This window comes from Oncorhynchus mykiss, chromosome 4, assembly GCF_057628025.1.
Source record: "Oncorhynchus mykiss isolate SJ-2025 chromosome 4, ASM5762802v1, whole genome shotgun sequence".
Lineage (NCBI taxonomy): Eukaryota > Metazoa > Chordata > Actinopteri > Salmoniformes > Salmonidae > Oncorhynchus > Oncorhynchus mykiss.
In genome coordinates, this window is record NC_143025.1 from 17,014,881 (window position 1) to 17,038,837 (window position 23,957).

The 23,957-nt window shown below is 41.7% G+C and overlaps 1 protein-coding gene across 1 annotated transcript; it reads left to right on the forward strand.

The window, feature by feature from the left end:
- The first annotated feature begins 2,874 nt into the window (after positions 1 to 2,874).
- Positions 2,875 to 15,045, forward strand: LOC110521401 (uncharacterized). The gene is made up of 2 exons (XM_021598931.3): positions 2,875 to 3,127; positions 10,789 to 15,045. Exons 1-2 carry the CDS (start codon positions 2,956 to 2,958, stop codon positions 11,913 to 11,915), a joined length of 1,299 nt encoding a protein of 432 aa, XP_021454606.2. The 5' UTR covers positions 2,875 to 2,955; the 3' UTR covers positions 11,916 to 15,045.
- Positions 15,046 to 23,957: the final 8,912 nt, after the last annotated feature.

Genomic DNA, 23,957 nt, shown 5'->3' on the forward strand with positions numbered 1-23,957 from the left:
TTTCCTGGGCATATAGACATCAGTCCCCCATGAAATAATACCATATATAGATTCTACAGATCTTACTAAGTACTTCCCAGACAGTTTTTACATCGGCGCAAATAATAGTTTTTTTCTGAATAGTTCTATATTTGTACCCCATTTTAATCTGTTTGACCACAGCAAAAGGCCCCATGAAATGACACCATATAGATTCCCAATTCCCAATCCCACTTTTACATCAGCACATAGAATGTTTTTTTTCTCTGTAAGACAATATGTAATTTATAGGCCTACATTGTATTGCATTGGGACCAATGAAATGGGTGGAGTAGAAAGGGCTGCTGGCTATGTAGACCACGATTATCCAGGAAATACACCATATCATAGCACATATCTAGTGCTAGATCAATCGGGTCTGTAGAATGTTATCTTCTTTACATTCGTTTTCTTAAGCTACAACCATTTCTCAATGTGCTCCACCTTATAATATTATTTATTTTATATAAAGTAATAATTGTCTTTAGCTGAGAATGTTATTTTTTTTTTTACATTGTGCACTATGAAAAGTTGAAAAAAATATTGATTTTGGAAAAAACACATAGCGTTTTACTACAGACTTTTATTTTGAAGGCAAAATCAGAAAACAGGAAGTATTAATTTTGCTACCTGGACACTGAGGTTGCTGCAATGCGCGCTCTTGGTGGCGCACGAGTAAACAAATGTTCCCTATCGCCACCTGCTGCTGGAGTGGAGTGTGAAAAGGTCAGTTAGGCTTCTGAGAATAGTCAGGGCGTTTGGGACCATTGAGCTATAAATAAGGTCGGGACCCAGTGAGAAACCCCGTCACTAGTTAACTTACCACAAACACAGTCTTTCTACGCCTGTTACGTTAGGTTACAAAGTCATAAACCCCGCCCATTTCTTCTACCGGATACTGTTGTTGCCGCACAGACGCGATCTCTGAGAAGCCAGCAAGAATAAGCAAGACCTAACAAGAAATAAGACCGTGACCTTGGCGATTATCCTTCAAAAAAATTGTACCGCAATGAAGATGGTAAAAAGTCATCCAAAATGTAGAAATTTGTAACATTTTATCAGTGGTGGAAAAAGTGCCCAATTGTCATGCTTGAGTAAAAGTAAAGACACCTTAATGGAAAATGACGAAAGTAAAAGTGAAAGTCACCCAGTAAAATACTACTTGAGTAAAATTATTTGGTTTTAAATATACTTAAGTATCAAAAGTAAAAGTATAAATCATTTCACATTCCTTATATTAAGCAATGCAGACAGCATGATTTTCATGTTTTTCTGGCAGATCAGAGGCAATATGGATGACCAGGGATGTTCTCTTGATAAATGTGTGAATTGGACCATTTTCCTGTCCTGCTTAGCATTCGAAATGGAACGAGTACTTTTGGGTGTCAGGGAAAATGTATGGAAAAAAAGTACATTGATTCCTTTAGTAATGTAGTGAAGTAAAAGTAGTCAGAAATATAAATAGTAAAGTACAGATACCGCGAAAAAACAACTTAAGTAGTACTTGAAAGTATTTTTACTTAAGTACTTTACACCACTGCATTTTATTTATGTTAGCAGACTTAGAATTTAGTTTAACAATATCAAAAAATAAAAATAGATATGAGCCTTAATAGCACAAATACTATTATTGAAAGTAATAGTTAATGAATAAAAAAATCCTAAAGCTCTGAGCTCCAACAGTGCAGGTGTAAATGAAACAATAATAAAAATAAAAATATAATCTATACAATACAATAATATATACAATCAGATAGTTATGGTAACAACATTAATACAAATAGCAAAACATGATTTATAAGGCTACTATGAATAATAATAGTAATAACAATGTTAATAATATTATTATCATCATTATTATCACTATAATTATTGTTATTATAATCAACCTTAGAAATCCCATTTAAATCCCATTTTTATTTAGCCCATTCATATTGCACAATGTTCAGTAAGTTTTTCATATTGGACATACTGTACATACTTGACATACATATAGTGTTGCAGTAAAAGAGGGGGTCCATTTTATTCATGAGCACCTCTAGTTTCCAAATCCCAGAGGAGCATCAATGCTCATTTTGCGGCCAATCAGTTTAAATACAATCAGTTTTTTTTTTTCATATTGGCCATACATATTGCACCATGCACAATTTTCTGTACGATGTGTCGCAAAATGTGTATCCTCTGAGTGTAAACTCTGTGGATTTGGAAACTACAAGTACTTCCGAGTAGAATGGACCTCCCTTTTACTGTGGAATGATGTACAGTGTACAGTGCAATAAATGATACATACACAAACAAAAAACATTGTCGATTTAGGTTTGAAAAAATAAGAAGAAAATTGTATTGGTCACATACACATATTAAGCAGATGTTATTGCAGATGTAGTGAAAATGCTTGTGTTCCTAGCTCCAACAGTGCAGTAATATCTAACAATACACACAAATCTAAAAGTAAAAGAATGGAATTAAGAAATATTAGGATGAGCAATGTCAGAGTCCGGAGTATAAATATGTATATATATATATGTGATGGGATGTATAAAGATTATGGAGAGTATGTGGATAGAATATGTAGTATATCTAAAGAATACATAGGATAAAATAGTGTACAGTATGTTCAGCAGTAGTCGAATAGGATGGGCTTGACTAGAATACAGTACATACATATGAAATGGGTAAAATCACAGTTTCTTATGGAAATACTTTTAATTATTCGTTGTGCTAACTAGTATAAAACAGATCGATAATTTTGAACATTCTCCATAATTTTCGCCCTAATTATTAATTTACAACGTATATAGGACGGTACTCTTATTTTGAAGGATTCCAACGTTTCGTAACTCGGAAGTACATAGTTATGCTTGCCTGTTTAGTAGCGGTATGGATATCTAAAGCAACACAGCTATCAATTTGCTTATCAATTTGAATTGTCTAAACATGTCTCAAATACGGTTGTTGAGGGTTTTTCTCAACGAGAGATTAACAGCTGCTGCTGAGGAGATATTCGGGGTCGTTGAAAAAACGGTAGCAGAGTATCAGGAGGAAGTTGTCCGTCTACAGAGGCTGCTCGACATTGTTCTTCAACCTGAGATTAACATGCCCAGAGCAGGTAGGCTAACTATGGCACAAAGAGGAAGAGAGAGGCCCAACTCGGTGTAAAAATCTGTCTACCTCCAGCAGGTGGCGTTTTTTCGTTGTTTCGCCCACTGTTTGTATGTGTTTAACTCACGTCGGAGAGTTTGGTAAAGTTCAAGCATAATCCTTTGCTCAAGTATAACACGTTACAGGTCACAACATCCTAATCAGACACTCATAATGCAGCTGTTTTATACATCCTAGATAGGGGCCCCACTAGCGCCATCTCTGGGTTGGCATTTCGTCCATTATCTTAACATCTTCCTTTTCATATATAATTAGCTCGAGCACTTCATACCATTTTAATACCACAGTGAAAATACCTATTTATATTATCAACACTCTTTTTTATAAATGTTTATATAAGGTTTTTAAAAAATGGTCCATCTCTTAAGGGACATCATACCGTCCCCATACCGCAGGGGCGGTCTTACGTTAGCCCTTGTCCTAGTGTGTCGCACTGGTACCATATTGGGCACCTCTGGGACGTTGGGCACCTCTGGGATCCTCAGGTCCTCTCCTGGCTCTTCGACAGCCTTCTGAAATTGTGAAGGCACAGTCAGCAGAGAACTGCTCTGGTGGGGTCTTCCCCATCTCCTCATTATGTATCCTGCCCACACCATCCAGAGGATATTCCCAGTCTTCCCATGTGGCCCTCCTGTGCCCTATGCTCTCCTGAACTGGGCGTATGACCTTATGGTTCCTTCAATACTTTCGGCCCTTTACTTCCACTTCATATGACCTTGCGCTGATGTGCCCTATGCATGTGCCAAGACTCCATGTGGCATCCCTGGCGTGAGGTGACAGGAGCACTCTAACAGCATGGCCTTGTTTTATTACAGGCAGATATTTTTTTTGTGCTGGTCATAGTAATGTTTTGACTTGTCCTGACGTGCACGTTTGTGTGCCTGAACATCCTCAATTACTTTTGGTGCGAGGAGCTTGGGAGTTGTTGGCAACAGAGAGCGTGTGCGTTTAGACATGAAGTGCTGTACAGGACTGCTGCCGAAGCCCTCTGTGGTAGTATTTCTCCACGCAAAAATGGCTTGCCACACATCTGTGCCTTCCTGCATTGCCTTTGTGATGAGAGTTTTCACTGCTATTTTCAATGTTGACTCCGCCTTACCATTACTCTGACTGTGGTATGTGGAAGAGGTCACATGATGGAACTCCCATGCTTCTGCAAAGTCTTGATTCAAACTGTGGCCATTATCCGTAACTACACCACTGTCAGGTATGCCATATCTGCTAACTGCAGCGTTTCTGTTGGCTGTTTAGGTAGATTAGCATTACATATTCTGCACACAGCCACAAAATGTTTAATTTCTTTTCATACTGAGTCTCTGACTTTCCTGAGACTGGCTTCGACCCCTGAGTGCCCTGCATGGATATGAGTGAGAATCATTGGGCGTAGAGTTTCTGGCACTACCACCCTGTTGCCTTTGTAGATGACCTCTTCCTGCATTGTCAGTTCGGCTCTGTATGTCCAGTAGTCCATCACCAGGATGGGCGTACTCTTTCTTGTGTCCGGGCCAGCCTCTTAGGATAAAAGACTGAAACATTTGAGAAGTCTTGTCCTCTGCTGAATGAGTTTTAATAGCATCCTGTGTCTGCGGGGAGATGTTTTGATCACTAGCATGGTTCACGTCTTCAAACTCCGCCTGTACAGCATATACTGTCTCTTTTGTCCGATATTGCGGGTGTCTAGTTGTTGGTAGTGCTGCTCGAGACAAGAAATCTGCAATGTGAAGCGCTGTTCCTTTCTTGTATACTACCTGTAGTTGATAATGCTGAAGCTTTAGCATCATCCTTTAACGTCACTTCGGGGCAGATAGAATATGTTTTTTGAAGATAACCTCAAGTGGCTTGTGATCAGTGCGCACTGTGATAGAGTGCCTACCTTGAAGGTATTGATCAAAACAGTCACAGGCAAACACTATTGCTTGGCACTTCTTTTCAATTTGGGCATATCCTTGCTCCGTGGGTATCAATGTCCTTGAAGCAAATGCAATGTCCTGCCCCTTCTGCAGGAACGCTGCCCCTAGGCGTTTGTCACTTGCATCACATCTTGCATCTGTAGGTGGTGGCATTTGCTGTACTTCAGCTGTCAAAATATGTCCCATGTATGTAATACTTGTGAGCCTGAGTTTAACTTTGTCTTTATTCAGCTTTAGATTCATCTCCCATGTTCTTTGTAGGGGCTGAGTCAGGTTGTGGTCATGGTCCTGCACTGCTTCTTCCATTGTACCACCACAGCCGTATATCAGGATGTGCATCATGTTGCCTTCGCTGATATTCCTCTGCAGCTGGTTTCACTCCAAAAGGTAACCTTGTCCACCGGTATCTACCATGTGGTAAGGTAACTGCTCTATTCATCCAAACGTACCTGCCAGTACCCAATTTTTGCATCCATAACCGAAAAGATTTTAGCTTTTGCCAGGCTTGGCAGTATCTCTTCAATGGCATTTGGTAATGTGCCCTACATAAGGCTTTGTTCAGAACACTTAGATCGAGGCAGACTCTTATTTTGCCAGGCTTTCCCACCACAACCATGTTGCTTATCCACATAGTAGGTTTTGTGGCCTTCGTAATGACACCCTGTTCCTCCATTGAATCAACAGCCTTTAGTATCGTTTTCTTCAGTGGAATGGGGATTCGACAGGGAAGCTGTTGAACTGGTCTAACAGGTTCATCCACCACAAGATGGAGCTCACCTGGCAGAGCCCCCATCCCTTCAAAAACGTCATCAAACTGTTTCAGTATTGCCTCTGAGGTGTTCAAGTCTGATGGAACCTTTTGTTTTTCTTTAGTGCTAACATGATGAATGACATGTTGATGGTTGAGCTGTAGCAACTTATGCTTTTCACAAGTTTCTGCTGAATGAGAGGCTTTTGCAAGGTTTTCACCACTTTAGCACATTTCCCCATCATGATTGGCTTGTAATTCACACTCCCCTACTGGTGTAACAACCGAGCCACCGTACAGCCTTCGCCTTGCCTTGCTTGGTTGTGGCTTTGCATCTCCATCCTACACTACTTGCATAAAGTCTCTGTAGCTGAGTATATTGACAGTTGAGCCACTGTCTAACTGGCATTTGATAGTGCTGCTTGGATCATAATCACAGTTATCACATGTTAGTAGGATAAGCTTTAAGTTTGTAAACCATTTATCTTTGCCAAGTTGAACAGAAATAACATCTGTCATGTATAGCATGTCCGCTTCTTCATCATCATTATGATCACTGCATGTAGCTTGTTCTGACCACTAAAACGCAGTACAGTTTTGGAAACATTAGTAACATATCTGTCATATCACAGAGAAATATATATATTTTTAAAAGTTTAATTACTACACACCTTTTTATAGGGTTAGGGTTCCCACACTGCCATTTTTCCATGTTACAGCGCTTGTTTACAGAAAACAGACAGAATAGAGAGGTGTACCTGTACTAAATTGCTATCTGTAAGTCCAAACACCTGTGTGTAAATGGAAGACAGACACCACTAGACACCACCAGACACCACTAGACACCACCAGACACCACTCCACCACAAAAGTCTTGTCACTGAAAAATACTGTTAGCTGAAACGGTGTTAAATCCGGTTAAAACAGTGTACAGTCTCAGTATATTTTGGATATGTGAAATTATTTTGATGTGATATGAAGGTAGGGGGCTTTATGTTTCTAGAACTATACCACAATTAAGAATCAAATCAAATTTGATTGGTCGCATGTACATACAGTGCCTTGCGAAAGTATTCGGCCCCCTTGAACTTTGCGACCTTTTGCCACATTTCAGGCTTCAAACATAAATATATAAAACTGTATTTTTTTGTGAAGAATCAACAACAAGTGGGACACAATCATGACGTGGAACGACATTTATTGGATATTTCAAACTTTTTTAACAAATCAAAAACTGAAAAATTGGGCGTGCAAAATTATTCAGCCCCCTTAAGTTAATACTTTGTAGCGCCACCTTTTGCTGCGATTACAGCTGTAAGTCGCTTGGGGTATGTCTCTATCAGTTTTGCACATCGAGAGACTGAAATTTTTTCCCATTCCTCCTTGCAAAACAGCTCGAGCTCAGTGAGGTTGGATGGAGAGCATTTGTGAACAGCAGTTTTCAGTTCTTTCCACAGATTCTCGATTGGATTCAGGTCTGGACTTTGACTTGGCCATTCTAACACCTGGATATGTTTATTTTTGAACCATTCCATTGTAGATGTTGCTTTATGTTTTGGATCATTGTCTTGTTGGAAGACAAATCTCCGTCCCAGTCTCAGGTCTTTTGCAGACTCCATCAGGTTTTCTTCCAGAATGGTCCTGTATTTGGCTCCATCCATCTTCCCATCAATTTAAACCATCTTCCCTGTCCCTGCTGAAGAAAAGCAGGCCCAAACCATGATGCTGCCACCACCATGTTTGACAGTGGGGATGGTGTGTTCAGTGTGATGAGCTGTGTTGCTTTTACGCCAAACATAACGTTTTGCATTGTTGCCAAACAGTTCAATTTTGGTTTCATCTGACCAGAGCACCTTCTTCCACATGTTTGGTGTGTCTCCCAGGTGGCTTGTGGCAAACTTTAAACGACACTTTTTATGGATATCTTTAAGAAATGGCTTTCTTCTTGCCACTCTTCCATAAAGGCCAGATTTGTGCAATATACGACTGATTGTTGTCCTATGGACAGAGTCTCCCACCTCAGCTGTAGATCTCTGCAGTTCATCCAAAGTGATCATGGGCCTCTTGGCTGCATCTCTGATCAGTCTTCTCCTTGTATGAGCTGAACGTTTAGAGGGACGGCCAGGTCTTGGTAGATTTGCAGTGGTCTGATACTCCTTCCATTTCAATATTATCGCTTGCACAGTGCTCCTTGGGATGTTTAAAGCTTGGGAAATCTTTTTGTATCCAAATCCGGCTTTAAACTTCTTCACAACAGTATCTCGGACCTGCCTGGTGTGTTCCTTGTTCTTCATGATGCTCTCTGCGCTTTTAACGGACTTCTGAGACTATCACAGTGCAGGTGCATTTATACGGAGACTTGATTACACACAGGTGGATTGTATTTATTATCATTAGTCATTTAGGTCTACATTGGATCATTCAGAGATCCTCACTGAACTTCTGGAGAGAGTTTGCTGCACTGAAAGTAAAGGGGCTGAATAATTTTGCACGCCCAATTTTTCAGTTTTTGATTTGTTAAAAAAGTTTGAAATATCCAATAAATGTCGTTCCACTTCATGATTGTATCCCACTTGTTGTTGATTCTTCACAAAAAAATACAGTTTTATATCTTTATGTTTGAAGCCTGAAATGTGGCAAAAGGTCGCAAAGTTCAAGGGGGCCGAATACTTTCGCAAGGCACTGTATATTGCAGATGTTATTGCAGGTGGCAGAGAAATGTTTATGTTTCTAACACCAACAGTGCAGTAATACAAAACAATACACACAAATCAAACAAATGTAAATAAAGAAATGAAGAAATATCAGGACGAGTAATGTCTTAGTCCGGAATATGAATATACATGTATATAATTTTGTGTATAGACATTATGGACATGAATAGAAAATGTGTCTACAGCAGTAGTTATATAGGATGAGCCTTGAATAGAATACAGTATATACATATGAAGTGGGTAAAACAGTATGCATACATTATTAAACTGGCTATGTACATAGGGCAGCAGTCTCTACGGTGCAGGGTAGAGTACCGGGTGGTAGCCAGTTAGTAACAGTGACTGGGTGGAGGCTGGCTAGAAGTGACTATTTAACAGTCAGATGGCCTGAAGATAGAAGCTGTTTTTCAATGTCTTGGTCCCAGCTTTGATGCACCTGTACGTACTGTCTGCTCCTTCTAGATGGTAGCAGGGTGAACATGCCGTGGCTCGGGTGGGTAAGGTCCTTGATGATCTTCTTGGCCTTCCTGTGACACCGGGTGTTGTAGATGTCCTGGAGGGCAGGCAGTGTGCTGCGTTGGGTTGACCGCACGACCCACTGGAGAGCCCTGCTGTTGAGGATGGTGCAGTTGCTGTACCAAGCGGTGATACAGCTTGACAGGATGCTCTCAATGGTACATCTGTAGAAGTTCATAAGGTTCTTAGGGGCCAAGCTGAATTTCTTTAAGCCTTCTGATGTTTAAGAGGCACTGTTGCACCTTGTTCGCCACACTGTCTGTTTGAAGGGACCATTTCAGGTTGTCAGTGATGTGCATGCAGAGGAACTTGAAGCTTTTGACTGTCTCCACTGCAGCTCCGCCGATGTGGATGGGGGTGTGCTCTCTCTGCTGTCTCCTGTAGTCCCTGATCAGCTCCTTCATTTTGTTGACGTTGAGGGAGATGTTATTTTCCTGGCACCACTCCACCAGGGCCCTCACCTCCTCCATGTTGGCTGTCTTGTCGTTATTGGTAATCTGCATGCTTGATGATTGAGTTGGAGACATGCATGGCCATACAGTCATGGGAGTACAGGAGGGGGCTGAGCACGCACCATTGTGGGGCCCCCATGTTGAGGATCAGCGTAGCAGAGGTGCTGTTGCCTAACACCACCTAGGATCGGCCCTTTAGGAAGTCCAGTTGCACATGGTGGGGTTCAGACCCAGGGCCCCCGAGCATAGTAATGAGCTTGGAGGGCACTATGGTGTTGAAGGCTGAGCTGTAGTCGTTGAACAGAATTCTACCATAGGTATTCCTCTTGTCCAGATGGGATAGGGCAGTGTGATGGCGATTGTGTCGTCCGTTAATCTGTTGGGACGGTATGCAAATTGTAGTGGGTCTAGGGTGTCGGGTAAGGTGGAGGGGATATGATCCTTAACTAGCCTCTCAAAGCACTTCATGATGACAGAAGTGAGTGCTACGGGGCAATAGTCATTTAGTTCAGTTACCTTCGCTTTCTTGGGTACTTACTGCCAGGGGGGGTCCCCATACATTGCACGGAAAAAGAAAGCTGGAGGTGTATGTTTATGGTTAACGTACAATAACTGAATTTTGTTTGTTCTCCCTATCTGGAATGCCTCACCATCAAATGCCGACCGCATTATCTTATCTTATCTTATTATTAATTCTCTTCAGTCATCGTCACGACCATGTATTTTCACATTTAGATGGAATATTTGGCTGTTTTGGCGGCCTGAGCCAATTCGCCTCTAAGAAGAACATATAAGGTCCTTGGACTATAAGGAGTAACGTTAGGCTCCTTTAGTTTATTATTGGGCTACCCAGGCCCATGTTGTGCATCTAAAGGTTAAGAACATAAATTGTGGATGAATGATATTGTTTTGTATTGTATTGTATTGCGCCCTCAACTTTTTCCACTGATCCCTTCTCCAATATTCATGTAATCTGTTGTTGCTAGCGATATTCATAAAAAATACAATTCTATTTATATTTTGAGATCTGGTTGCGGACTCCCTGCAGTGTCGGACCCACTTTGGGAACCCCCGGCTAACTCGTTAAGTTTGTCTAGCTCAACCTTCATTTTTTAAGACATTGGATGTCAAAGGTAGTTATTTTTGTGACAAAGTTCAGGATTAAAGTTAATTTATTTTAGATTAGTAGATTATTGCAGGCGTACCAGACAGGAGGTAGGTCTACATGCCATTGAGTTCTCTGTTTTATCCTTTCTCCTTTCCTCCAGACCTCCAGCAGCGTACTCTTTCTTTCTCTGAAGAGGAGGTTCCCCCTGAGCAGCAGCAGTGTGAGCAGGAGTGGAGCCCCAGTCTGGGACAGGAGGACCCAGAGCCCACACAGATTAAAGAAGAGCAGGAGGAACTCCGGAGCCGTCAGGGGGAAGAGCATATTCAAGGGATTGAGGCAGATACCATAGAATTCATATTCAATCCTGTCTGTGTGAAAAGTGATCGTGATGAACACCCAACTCATCCCTCACATCTCTATCAAGCCCAAAACGAGGGAAACGGAGAGAGAGACACTCTACCCAGTACTACAACTGAAAATATCAAAACAGAACCTGATGGAGAGGACTATAGGGAATCAGAACCAACCAGTGTCTCTCAGCCTTTCTTTAGTGTAAATCCAGACTGTTCTGCAGCTCAGAGTGAAAACAGTCAAAGTGTCAGTGGTAGGGAGACTGGAGAACCTCCTTCAGATTTTAAGTCAGTCATATCAAAAATAAAGATGATAAAAGGACAAAGGTCCCACATCAAAACTAAGGGTAGGAAATCTACACAGTTGTCCCTCCTGAAATCACCCAGTCAAAGTCTTGCTACACCTTGTTGTTGTAAGGTGTGTGGCAAGTCTTTTCATCACATGGGTACATTAATTAAACACGTGCAAATTCATACAAAGGATGAAGAAGGTATTTGTGGTGTGTGTGGAAAATGTTTTCAGTCTACAGAAAGTATGAAAGATCACTTCCAAACTCACATTGCAGATAGGTTTTGTTGTCATGTTTGTGGTAAAGGTTTCACCTTAAACAGTAATCTAAAAAGACACATGAGGAGCCACACAAGAGAGAAACCATATGGCTGTCATTATTGTGGCCAAGGATTCAGCACTGGCAGCACTCTGAATAGACACATTAGGATCCACACAGGGGAGAAGCCATTTTGCTGCCCTGATTGTGGCAAATCATTCACTCAGAGTGGACATCTAAAAATACACATGAGGACCCACACAGGGGAGAAACCCCATAGCTGCCCTGATTGTGGCAAAGGATTCAGCATTGCCAGTAATCTGTCAGTGCACATGAAGATTCACACAGGAGAGAAAAGACAAAAGGATTCAGCACTGGCACCAATCTGAAAGTGCACATGAGAACTCAGGGGAGAGGCCATACTGATGTCCTCATAGTAGAAATGTATTTCCCAATCAGGTACATTAAATAACAGACACACCAAGGAAGCACTTTAAATGTGTGATACTGGCAGTAGTTTTCTAAATGATAGAACTCTGATAAAGTAACATGAAGAACAATCACAAGAGGAGAAAACATGACAGTGTGCTGTTTGGGGAGAGGTCTGGAGACAGAAGATTGAGAGGCACATTGTACAGTGCCTTTAAAAAGTATTCATACCCCTTGACTTATTCAACATTTTGTTGTGTTATAGCCTGAATTTATAATGACTTAAATAAATGTAAAAAATCCCCTCACACATCTACACACAATGCCCCATAATGATAAAGTGAAAACATATTTTTTTTTAGAATTAAATCTCATTTACATAAGTATTCACACCCGAGTCAATACTTTGTAGAAGCACCTTATGTATCTGCTTTGCACATCTTGATATGGGAATTTTCTCCCATTCTTCCTTGCATATTTTCTCAAGCTCTTAAGTTAGATGGGGAGTAGTGGTGAACAGCAAGTCTTTCCACAGATTTTCAATGGGATTCAAGTCTGGGCATTGGCTGGGCCACTCAAGGACTTTCATATTCTTGTTCTGAAGCCATTCCAGTATTACTTTGGCTATATGCTTGGGGTCATTGTCCTGTTGGAAAGTAAACCTTTGCCCCAGTCTAAGGTCATTTGCACTCTGAAGCAGGTTCTCATCAAGGATTTGCCTGTATTTGGCTCCATTCATTGTTCCATCTATCCTTACCAGTCTCCCTGTCCCTGCCGCTGAAAAGCATCCCCATAGCATGATGCTGCCGCCACCATGCTTCACGGTAGGGATGGTGTTAGACAGGTGATGAGCTCTGTCAGGTTTTCTCCAGACATAGCACTTTGCATTCAGGATAAAGAGTAAACTTTTTGGCTCATCAGATCACAGAATCTTTTGCCTTATGCTCAGTCTTTCATGTGCCTTTTTGCAAACTCCCTGCTTGCTGTCAGGTGCCTTTTTCCCCAGGAGTGGCTTCTGAAAGGAATTTTATAACATCTGTACATTATAGGACCACCTGTAATTACAAAAGTACAATGATTAATGTTTTGCTTTAGCTTGAGATTAAGAATCAGTGGTAGACACTGTAAGTGCATGATGAAGAGGTAAACTCTACAAAAGTCATATGCGTGTTTGTTAAAACTATACTTTCAGTTCCTGTTGAGGCTGTGTTCCAGTCTTACTTCTGCTAGCACATGATAGCAATAGGAGGAAGAAGGATTGGGAAACGAACTGCAAATTACAATGAACTCCGCTTAGCAGAAACATCTTTGTATTTGCAACTATTAATTATGAGCTTATATGGTATTAAAGTTAAGGGACATTACCCTGGGTGAGGTGAACCTCAGTTGGGGATAAAAAGGGAAAACACCATCTTTTGAACTGTGTTACTTGCAAATTACTGTAAGTGTATACTCCAGGTTGGAATCCGGCTTGCAATCCTTATTAAACAAACTAACCTCTGATCAAGGAAGTTTCCCGTGGTCTCTTGTATGAACATAGGGCAGAATTCCCTTGCATTTCCATCTGGTCACTCTCCCATAAAGCCCAGATTGGTGAGGTGCCATAGAGACTGTTATCCTTCTTGCAGGTTCTCCCATCTCAGCCAAGGAACTCCGTAGTTCTGTCGGAGTGGTCATTGGGTTCTTGGTGTCCTGCCTGATCAAGGTCCTTCTTGCCCGGTTGCTCAGTTTGGTCGGACGGCCAGCTCTAGCCAAAGTCAGGGTAGTTCCATATTTTTTCAATTTCCCAATGATTGAGACCACTGTGCTCAATCAAACATTCACACTATAAATTGTTTTATACCCTTCCCCAGATATGTCTCATCACAGTGGAGCTCTACGGACAATTCCTTGGACTTCATGGTATAGTTTCTGCTCTGACATGTACTGTCAACTGTAGGACCTTATATAGACAGGTCTGTTTCTTTCTAAATCATCTCCAAACAATTGAATTGGCCACAGGTGGACTCCAAGTTGTAGCGATATCTCAAAGATGATCAAAGGAAATTGGATGCACCTGAGCTCAATTTAGAATGTCATAGCAAAGAGGTGTGAATACTTTTGTAAATTAGTTATGGGTGTGTTTCATTTTCAGTAAAAACATGTTTTCACTTTGTTGTAAGAGGGTATTGTGTGTAGATAGGTGAGAATGATTTATTTAATCAAATTTGAATTCAGGCTGTAACACAACACAATGTGGTATAAGTCAAGGGGTATGAATACTTTGTGAAGGCATTGTATATTCCACTCTTAGGTGAATAAAATATGACTGAATTACAACTTCAACACCACTGTCTGACAGAGAGCAGTCTGTATTTCTGAACGACAGTAGTCCCTGGTCATTAGTTATAGGATGACAGAAAGACATTTGAAACTATGTCCTCCATCTCTACATAAAATATGTTTTTGTCAATATGTTGAAATTTGCCACATTACATCTGTTATGAAGTTGTTAAAGGGCAATTCCATGGTAACTCTACGCACAAGGACCACCTTTTAACAATTTCCACAGAGGATTTTACAAAAACACATTTACAGAAAGAACTGTGCAGATCCAAAGTGTGGTAACAGAATAAAACTGAGTTTTATACTGTAATTATGTTACCAAACTTGGCATCTGCACAGTTTTTCTAGTAAATGTGTTTTTATTTTATTTACTGTGTAAATTGTTAAAAGTAGTCATTGTGTATATAGTTGTATGGTTTGTTAAACTTAGGAAATCAATGGTTTTGGTTTGGCAGAATTCCGTTACCATGGAATTGCCCTATAAAGTAGTTTTCGCAATATCAATAACTTTGTATATCAGTTAGGAGCTGAAATAATCTTACCATTATTATTACCTCTGAGCTTGATGCCAATATCCACTCTGAGGGAAAATACATTTTTATTTTGTTTCCATGTTTTGACAAGCATTAGGAAAATTGTTGTGCTATGCTCAAGTGGACCCATTCATATACTGTAAATGAACCTTCTGAAACATGTTTTTTTAAATATTCTAGGGATTGTACATTTTATCTGCCTTTGTATAACAGAATAAATGTTGATAACACATGTTCATTGTGAGGTGTCTTTACCTGCACATTTTTCTTTCCCCTGACTGTTCATTGCACTTTTATGAAACATTGGAACCATTGAAATGCCAAACTGAGAAATCGGGGGAGAAGGGTCTTAGTCAGGGAGGTGACCAAGAACCCGATGGTCACTCTGACAGAGCTCCAGAGTTCCTCTGTGGAGATGGGAGAAACTTACAGAAGGACAACCATCTCTGCAGCATTCCACCAATAAGGCTTTTATGGTAGAGTGGCTAGACGGAAGCCACACCTCAGTAAATGGCATATGACAGCCCACTTGGAGTTTGCCTAAAGGCACCTAAAGGACTCTCAGACCATGAGAAACAAGATTCTCTGGTCTGATGAAACCAAGATTGAACTTTGGCCTGAATGCTAAGTGTCACGTCCGGAGGAAACCTGGCACCATCCCTAAGGTGAAGCGTGGTGGTGGTAGCATCACGCTGTAGGGATGTTTTTCAGCTGCAGGGACTGGGAGATTAATGAGGATTGAGGGAAGATGAACGGAGCAAAGTTCAGCGAGATCCTTGATGAAACCTGCTCCAGAGCGCTTGAGACCTCAGTCTGGGGCGAAGGTTCACCTTCCAACAGGACAATGACCCTAAGCACACAGCCAAGACACTGCAGGAGTGGCTTCGGAACAAGTCTCTGAATGTCCTTGAGTGGCATAGCCAGAGCCCGGACTTGAACCCGATCTAATATCTTTGGCGAGACCTGAAAATAGCTGTGCAGCGACGCTCCCCATCCAACCTGACAGAGCTTGAGAGGATCCACAGAGAAGAATGGGAGAAACTTCCCAAATACAGGTGTGCAAAGTTTGTAGTGTCATACCCAAGAAGACCCGAGGCTGTAAGTGCTGAGTAAAGGGTCTGAATACTGACAGTTGAAGTCGGAGGTTTACATTGACCTTAGCCAAATATATTTGTCAGGTTAGATGGGGAGCATCACTGCACAGCCATTTTCAGGTCTCTCCAGAGCAGTTCTATTGGGTTCAAGTCCGGGCTCTGGCTGGGCCGCTCAAGGACATTCAGCATTGTCTTGGCTGTTTGCTCAGGGTCGTTGTCCTGTTGGAAGGTGAACCTTTGCCTCAGTCAGAGGTTGTGTGCGCTCTGGAGCAGGTTTTCATCAAGGATCTCCCTGTACTTCATTCATCTTTCCCTCGATCCTGACTAGTTTCCCAGTCTCTGCCGCTGAAAAATATCCCCGCAGCATGATGCTGCCACCACCATGCTTCACCGTAGGGATGGTGCCAGGTTTCCTCCAGATGTGACACTTGGCATTCAGGCCAAAGAGTTCAATTTTTGTTTCATCAGACCAGAGAATCTTGTTTCTCATGGTCTGAGTGCCTTTTGGCAAACTCCAAGCGGGCAGTCATGTGCCTTTTACTGAGGAGTGGCTTCCGTCTGGCCACTACAATAAAGGCCTTATTGGTGGAGTGCTACAGAGATGGTTGTCCTTCCTGGAAAGTTCTCCCATCTCTACAGAGGAACTCTGGAGCTCTTTCAGAGTGACCATCGGGTTCTTGGTCACCTCCCTGACCAAGCCCCTTCTCCCCCGATTTCTCCGTTTGGCCGGGCAGCCAGCTCTATGAAGAGGCTTGGTTTTTCCAAACTTCTTCCATTTAAGAATGATGGAGGCCACTGTGTTCTTGGGCACCTTTAATGCTGCAGACATTATTTGGTACCCTTCCCCAGATCGGTGCCTCGACACAGTTCTGTCTCTGAGCTCTACGGGCAATTTCTTTGACCTCATGGCTTGGTTTATGCTCGGATAGTCTCGTAGCAAAGGGTCTGAATACTTATGTAAATAAGAGAGTTCTGTTTTTTATTTTTTATAAACTAGCAAAAAAAATCGAAGAACATTTTGGGATTTTTTTTTATCGGGTATTTTGTGTAGTTTGCTGCAGATTTTTACATTTTGTATCCATTTTAGAATAAGGTTGTAATGTAACAAAATATGGAAAAAGTCAAGGGGTCTGAATACTTTCTGAAGGCACTGTATATATCGTACTTTAACAAAGGCCTTTTCAAAGTCAGCTATGAATACCAGGCTTGGTTTCCCAGATGTTTCATAGTGTTCTATTGTTTCCAGTACTTCTCTTATATTATCTCTGATTAGGATGAATAACATACAACAACACCTTTTTAATTCTATGTGCTATGCATTTTGCTAGGATTTTGGCATCACAACACTGAAGTGTAAGGGGTCTCCAGTTTTTTAGGTGGACTGGGTCTTTATATTTACCATCTGGGTCCTGTTTCAGTAATAGTGAAATCAGACCTTCCTGTTGAGTATCTGACAGTCTTACATTTTTATAGAAGTGGTTAAAACATGTTAATAACGGACCTTTGAGTAAAAATTTTTTTTTTTGATATACAGTACCTTAACTGGTATGCCATCCAGCCCTGGAATTGTCCCAGACTTGAAGGCTTTAATTTAAGAATGATAGTAAAAAGCTTTGGGGCACCATAAATTACATTTTGGGGAAAAAAGCCAGCTCGGCTCCATCATTCACTGAATCAGATGACTCAATCATCACAAAGCCCACTGATATTGTCAACTATTTTAATGACTTTTTCATTGGAAAGATAAGCAAACCTAAGGATGACATGCCAGCAACAAATGTTGGCACTACAGATCCAAGTATATCGGACCAAGTTATGAAAAACAATAATTGTACTTTTGAATTCTGTAAAGTCAGTGTGGAAGAGGTGGAAAAAAATGTTGTTGTCTATCAACATTGACAAGCCACCAGGGTCTGAAATTTCTGAGGATAATAGCAGACGATATTGCCGCTCCTATTTGCCACATCTTCAATTTAAGCCTACTTGTGCCCTCAGGCCTAAAGTCATTCCGCTACCCAAGAATAGTAAAGCCCCCTTTACTGGCTCAAATAGCCGACCAATCAGCCTGTTACCAACCCTTAGTAAACTTCTGGGAAAAAATTGTGTTTGACCAGATACAATGCTATTTCACAGTAAACAAATTGACAAACAGACTTTCAGCACGCTTAAAGGGAAGGACACTCAACAAGCACAGCACTTACACAAATGACTGATGATTGGCTGAGAGAAATTGATTGGCTGATAATAAAATGATTATGGGGGCTGTCTTGTCAAATGCTACACTGAAGTCTAACATTTGACATGATCGGTCATAGTCTGCTGCTGGACAAATGTATGTGTTATGGCTTTACACCCACTGCTAAAAGCGGATAAAGAGTTACTTGTCTAACAGAACACAGAGGGTGTTCTTTAATGGAAACCTCTGAAACATAATCCAGGTAGAATCAGGAATTCCCCATGTTAGCTCTTTAGGCCCCTTCCTTTTTACATTTTTTGTTACTAACGACATGCCACTGACTTTTAATAAAGCCAGAGTGTATATATATGCAGATCACTCAACACTATACACGTCAGCTACTACAGCGACTGAAATTACTGCAACATTCAACTAAAGAGTTGCAGTTAGTTTTAGAGTGGATGGCAAGGAATAAATTAGCCATAAATATTTTTTAAACTAAAAGCATTGCATTTGGGACAAAACATTCACTAAACCCTAAACCTCAACTAAATCTTGTAATAAATAATGTGGAAATTGAGCAAGTTGAGATGATTAAACTGCTTGGAGTAACCCTGGATGGTCAAAACATATTGATACAATAGTAGATAAGATGGGGAGAAGTATGTCCAAAATAAAGCGCTGCTCTGCCTTCTTAACAACACTATCAACAAGGCAGGTCCTACAGGCCCTAGTTTTCAAAAATGTTATTGATTTATTTCACCTTTATTTAACCAGGTAGACCAGTTGAGAACAAGTTCTCATTTACAACTGCGACCTGGCCAAGATAAAGCAAAGCAGTGCGACACAAACAACAACAACACAGAGTTACACATGGGATAAACAAACGTACAGTCAATAACACAATAGAAAAATATATGTACAGTGTGTGCAAATGTAGTAAGGTTAGGGAGGTAGGGAAATAAATAGGCCATAGTGGCAAAATAATTACAATTTAGCATTAACACTGGAGTGATAGATGTGCAGATGATGATGTGCAAGTAGAGATACTGGGGTGCAAAGGAGCAAAAATAATAATAATATGGGGATGAGGTAGTTGGGTGTGCTATTTACAGATGGGCTGTGTACAGGTTCAGTGATCGGTAGGCTGCTCTGACAGCTGATGCTTACAGTTAGTAAGGGAGAAATAAGTTTCCAGCTTCAATGATTTTTGCAATTCGTTCCAGTCATTGGCAGCAGAGAACTGGAAGGAAAGGCGGCCAAAGGAGGAGTTGGCTTTGGGGATGACCAGTGAAATATACCTGCTGGAGCGCATGCTACGGGTGGGTGTTGCTATTGTGACCAGTGAGCTGAGATAAGGCAGGGCTTTACCTAGCAAAGACTTATAGATGACCTGGAACCAGTGGGTTTGGCGACGAATATGTAGCGAGGGCCAGCCAACGAGAGCATACAGGAAGCCGATTCTAGATTTAATTTTGGATCGAAGACGCTTAATGTGAGTCTGGAAGGAGAGTTTGCAGTCTAACCAGACACCTAGGTATTTGTAGTTGTCCACATATTCTAAGTCAGAATCGTCCAGAGTCGTCTAGATTTATCGGTGGTGACAGTATTTCCTAGCCTCAGTGCAGTGGGCAGCTGGGAGGAGGTGCTCTTATTCTCCATGGACTTTACAGTGTCCAAAAACCTTTTGGAATTAGTGCTACAGGATGTAAAGTTCTGTTTGAAAAAGCTAGCCTTAGCTTTCCTAACTTACTGTGTATATTGGTTCCTGACTTCTCTGAAAAGTTGCATATTGTGGGGGCTATTCGATGCTAATACAGTACACCACAGGATTTTTTTGTGCTGGTCAAGGGCAGTCAAGTCTGGAGTGAACCAAGGGCTATATCTGTTCTTAGTTCAACATTTTTTGAACGGGGCATGCTTATTTAAGATGGTGAGGAAAACACTTATAAAGAACAACCAGGCATCCTTTACTGACAGGAAGAGGTCAATATCCTTCCAGGAAACCCGGGCCAGGTCAATTAGAAAGGCCAGCTCGCTGAAGTGTTTTAGGGAGTGTTTGACAGTGATGAGGGGTGGTCGAATGACCGCGGGCCCATTACAGACGCAGGCAATGAGGCAGTGATCACTGAGATCCTGGTTGAAGACAGCAGAGGTGTATTTAGAGGGCAAGTTGGTCAGGATGATATCTATGAGGGTGCCCATGGTTACGGATTCAGGGTTGTACCGGGTAGGTTCCTTGATTGTTTGTGTGAGATTGAGGGCATCTAGCTTAGATTGTAGGACGGCCAGGGTGCTAAACATATCCCAGTTTAGTTCACCTAACAGTATGAACTCTAAAGATAGATGGTGGGAAATCAATTCACATATGGTGTCCAGTGCACAGCTGGGGGCTGAGGGGGGTCTATAACAAGTGGCAACAGTGAGAGACTTATTTCTGGAAGTGTGGATTTTTTAAAGTAGAAGCTCAAACTGTTTTGGCACAGACCTGGATAGTATGACAGAACACTGCAGGCTATCTGCAGTAGATTGCAACTCTGCACCCTTTGGCAGTTCTAACTTGAAGGAAAATGTTGTAGTTGATGGAAATTTCAAAATTTTCGGTGGCCTTCCTAAGCCAGGATTCAGACACGGCTCGGTCATCGGGGTTGGCGGATTGTGCTAAAGCAGTGAATAAATCAAATTTAGGGAGGAGGCTTCTGATGTTAACATGCATGAAACCAAGGCTTTTACGGTTACAGAAGACAACAAATGACAGCACCTGGGGAATATGTGTGATGCTGGGGGCTACTGGGCCTGGGTTAACCTCTACATCACCAGAGGAACAGAGGAGGAGTAGGATAAGGGTATGGCTAAAGGCTATAAGAACTGGTCGTCTAGTGCGTTGGGAACAGAGAATTAAAGGGGCAGATTTCTGGGCATGGTAGAATAGATTCAGGGCATAATGTACAGACAAGGGTATGGTAGGATGTGAGTACAGTGGGGGTAAACCTATTTATTGAGTGATGATGAGAGAGCTTGCATCACTGGAGACACCAGCTAAGCCAGGTGAGGTCTCCCATGTGTGAGGTGTGTGACAAAATAACTATCTAAGGCATGTTGAACTGGACTACCAGCTCTAAAGTGAAATAAAACAATAACTAACCAAAACAGCAGAAGACAAGGCATATTGACATGAGAGAGGCATATGTAGCCGAGTGATCATAGTGTCCAGTGAGCAGCAATAGTTTAGTCTGGGAGCCATTCGGTAGTCGCTACTATGCTCGGCGATCGGGAGGCACGGTGTTCAGAAAGCTAGCAGGCCGGGGATAGTGGATGGGTCTTCGGTAACATCGCAACGGAATAGCCTGTTGAAACCGCATCTGACGATTACGTCGGCAGACCAGTCGTGATGGATCGGCAGTGCTCCGTGTCGGCAATAAAGGGTCCAGGCCAATTGGCAAAAGAGGTATTGTAGCCCACGAATTAGCGGGTATACCTCTTCGGCTAGTCGGGAGATGGGCCTAGCTCGAGGCTAGCTCAAGGCTAACTGATGCGTTCTTCGGGACAGAGGCGTTAGCCAGCGGTAGCCACTCGGTTGCAGCTAACTAGCTGGAATGATCCAGTGTAATGGCCCAGAGCTTGCTGCAGGAATCCGGTGATGTGGTAGAGAAAAGCAGTCCGATATGCTCTGGGTTGATATCGCGCTGTGCAGACTGGCAGGTATTGCCCGAACTAATGCTAGCTGGTGTCTGAGCTAAAGGTGAAGACCGCTAGCTGTGGTTGACAGTGACTACTAGCTAGTAGCTAGTTAGCTGGCTTGCTTCTGATGGAGGTTCCAGTTATAACGTATAAAAATCGCAGATCCATACCACATTGGGTGAGGCGGGTTGCAGGAAAGTATATTTAGATCATCGATGGAATGTGAGATTAAAATAATACGGAACAAAAATGATGAAACCGACTATTTACATGGGACAAAACAAACACACGTCCAACTGCTACGACAACCAAATGTTTTCTGTAGTGTGGGAGCAAATAGAACACATAGACAAACGCATAAGATGTATAGGACAGCTGGACACACTAAAACTAGAGGAGACACACAGTCTATTGATCCGAGATAAAGACACACATTGAGCTAAGTGCAGGGACAAAGCAAGCCTATAGCATAGAGGAATGTGTAGTATTTTTAGTATAGCTGAGCACGCTAAACTCAGAGGAGACACTTAGTCTCCTGATCCCAGATAACACACATACAAAGGAACGCATTAAGCTGAGTGAAGGGACAAAGCAGGGGTCTTGTCATCATTGTGATCTGACGGAGGGCAGATGTGGGCGTTGTTGGGCTGAACAAGCAGGATGCACGAATTGGAATGTAACTTCATGTGCTTGTAGGATGGGCTTATGTATGTGTATAAAGTCAGAGCCAGAAAACTCTGAAAAGTGTGTGTTCCGCGGAGCACTCCAGCTTGCTATACTCTTGTATTAAAGGTCTATAATTGAATTCAAAGTTCTTGATTATGTCATATTTGAACCGATTTTCTACCACAGTAGTTGCGGATCAGACGTGCACAATGGTCCGGAGGAATTTTGGACCATTCCACTTTATAAAACTGTTTCAGTTCAGCAATATTCTTGATCCGTGTAACAGTACTCGTCTTGACCGTCCCCTCGCCCATACCCGGGCGCGAACTAGGGACCTTCTGCACACATCAACAGTCACCCTCGAAGCATCGTTACCCATCGCTCCACAAAAGCCGCGGCCCTTGCAGAGCAAGGGGAACTACTACTTCAAGGTCTCAGAGCAAGTGACGTCACTGATTGAAACGCTATTTAGCGCCCACGCTAACTAAGCTAGCCGTTTCACATCTGTTACATCCGCAACAACTTAAAACGTTTGGTTGAGGTTATTGCTGCCAAAGGAGGGTCAACCGGTTATTAAATCCAAGGGTTCACATACTTTTCCCACCCTACACTGTGAATTTTTACATGGTGTGTTCAATAAAGATATTAACATGTAATTGTGTGTGTGTTATTAGTTTAAGCAGACTGTGTTTGTCTATTGTTGTGACTTAGATGAAGATCATATCAAATTGTATGACCAATTTATGCAGAAATCCAGGTAATTCCAAGGGTACACATACTTTTTATTGCCAATGTATGTGATGGTGGTGGAATAGTGGCCTGAGGACACACAGTGTGTTGTGAAATCTGTGAATGTATTGTAATGTTTTTAAAATTGTATAAACTGCCTTAATTTTGCTGGACCCCAGAAAGAGCAGCTGCTATCAATGCAGCAGCTAATGAGGATCGGTCAGAAATACAAATACAGAAATTGCATCTAGAGGTTCCTCCTTTGTAATTAGGCCTTCACATGAGTCTTTCTGTATAGCTGTTCAATTTACACTATTAATATAAAACAATCCTTACAATGAACTTCAATTAGTGGAAATGGAGGAGACTGAAATGAAAACATATAGTATCTATTACTCACACCACTCCTCTCAGGATCCCTCCCCCTTGACCCATCTTTCTCTACTTTTTCAGGACCCTCTCTCCGACACACTGCTGCCACATGCCCATAAGCATGTATTTGGCACAAAAGCTCATTCAGGATAACTTATATAGATAGCCTAACATCCCTTGGCAAATGCTATCGAGCAGCGCGCTTTGGCATTGATCAACCAATGATGTGTTAGATGTGTATATATATTTATGTGTGCATTTATTTATTTATTTTTAATTACAGTAGATTTGGTCCGCCATACATTTCCTCTCTTTGAAGGGAAATTAGGTCGAGGGGGGGTACTTTAAGAAGAGGAATTGTAGAAATAGGCGGGATTTAGCCATTATGAAGACTTTGTGGCTGTAGTAACTAGTGACGACCTTTCG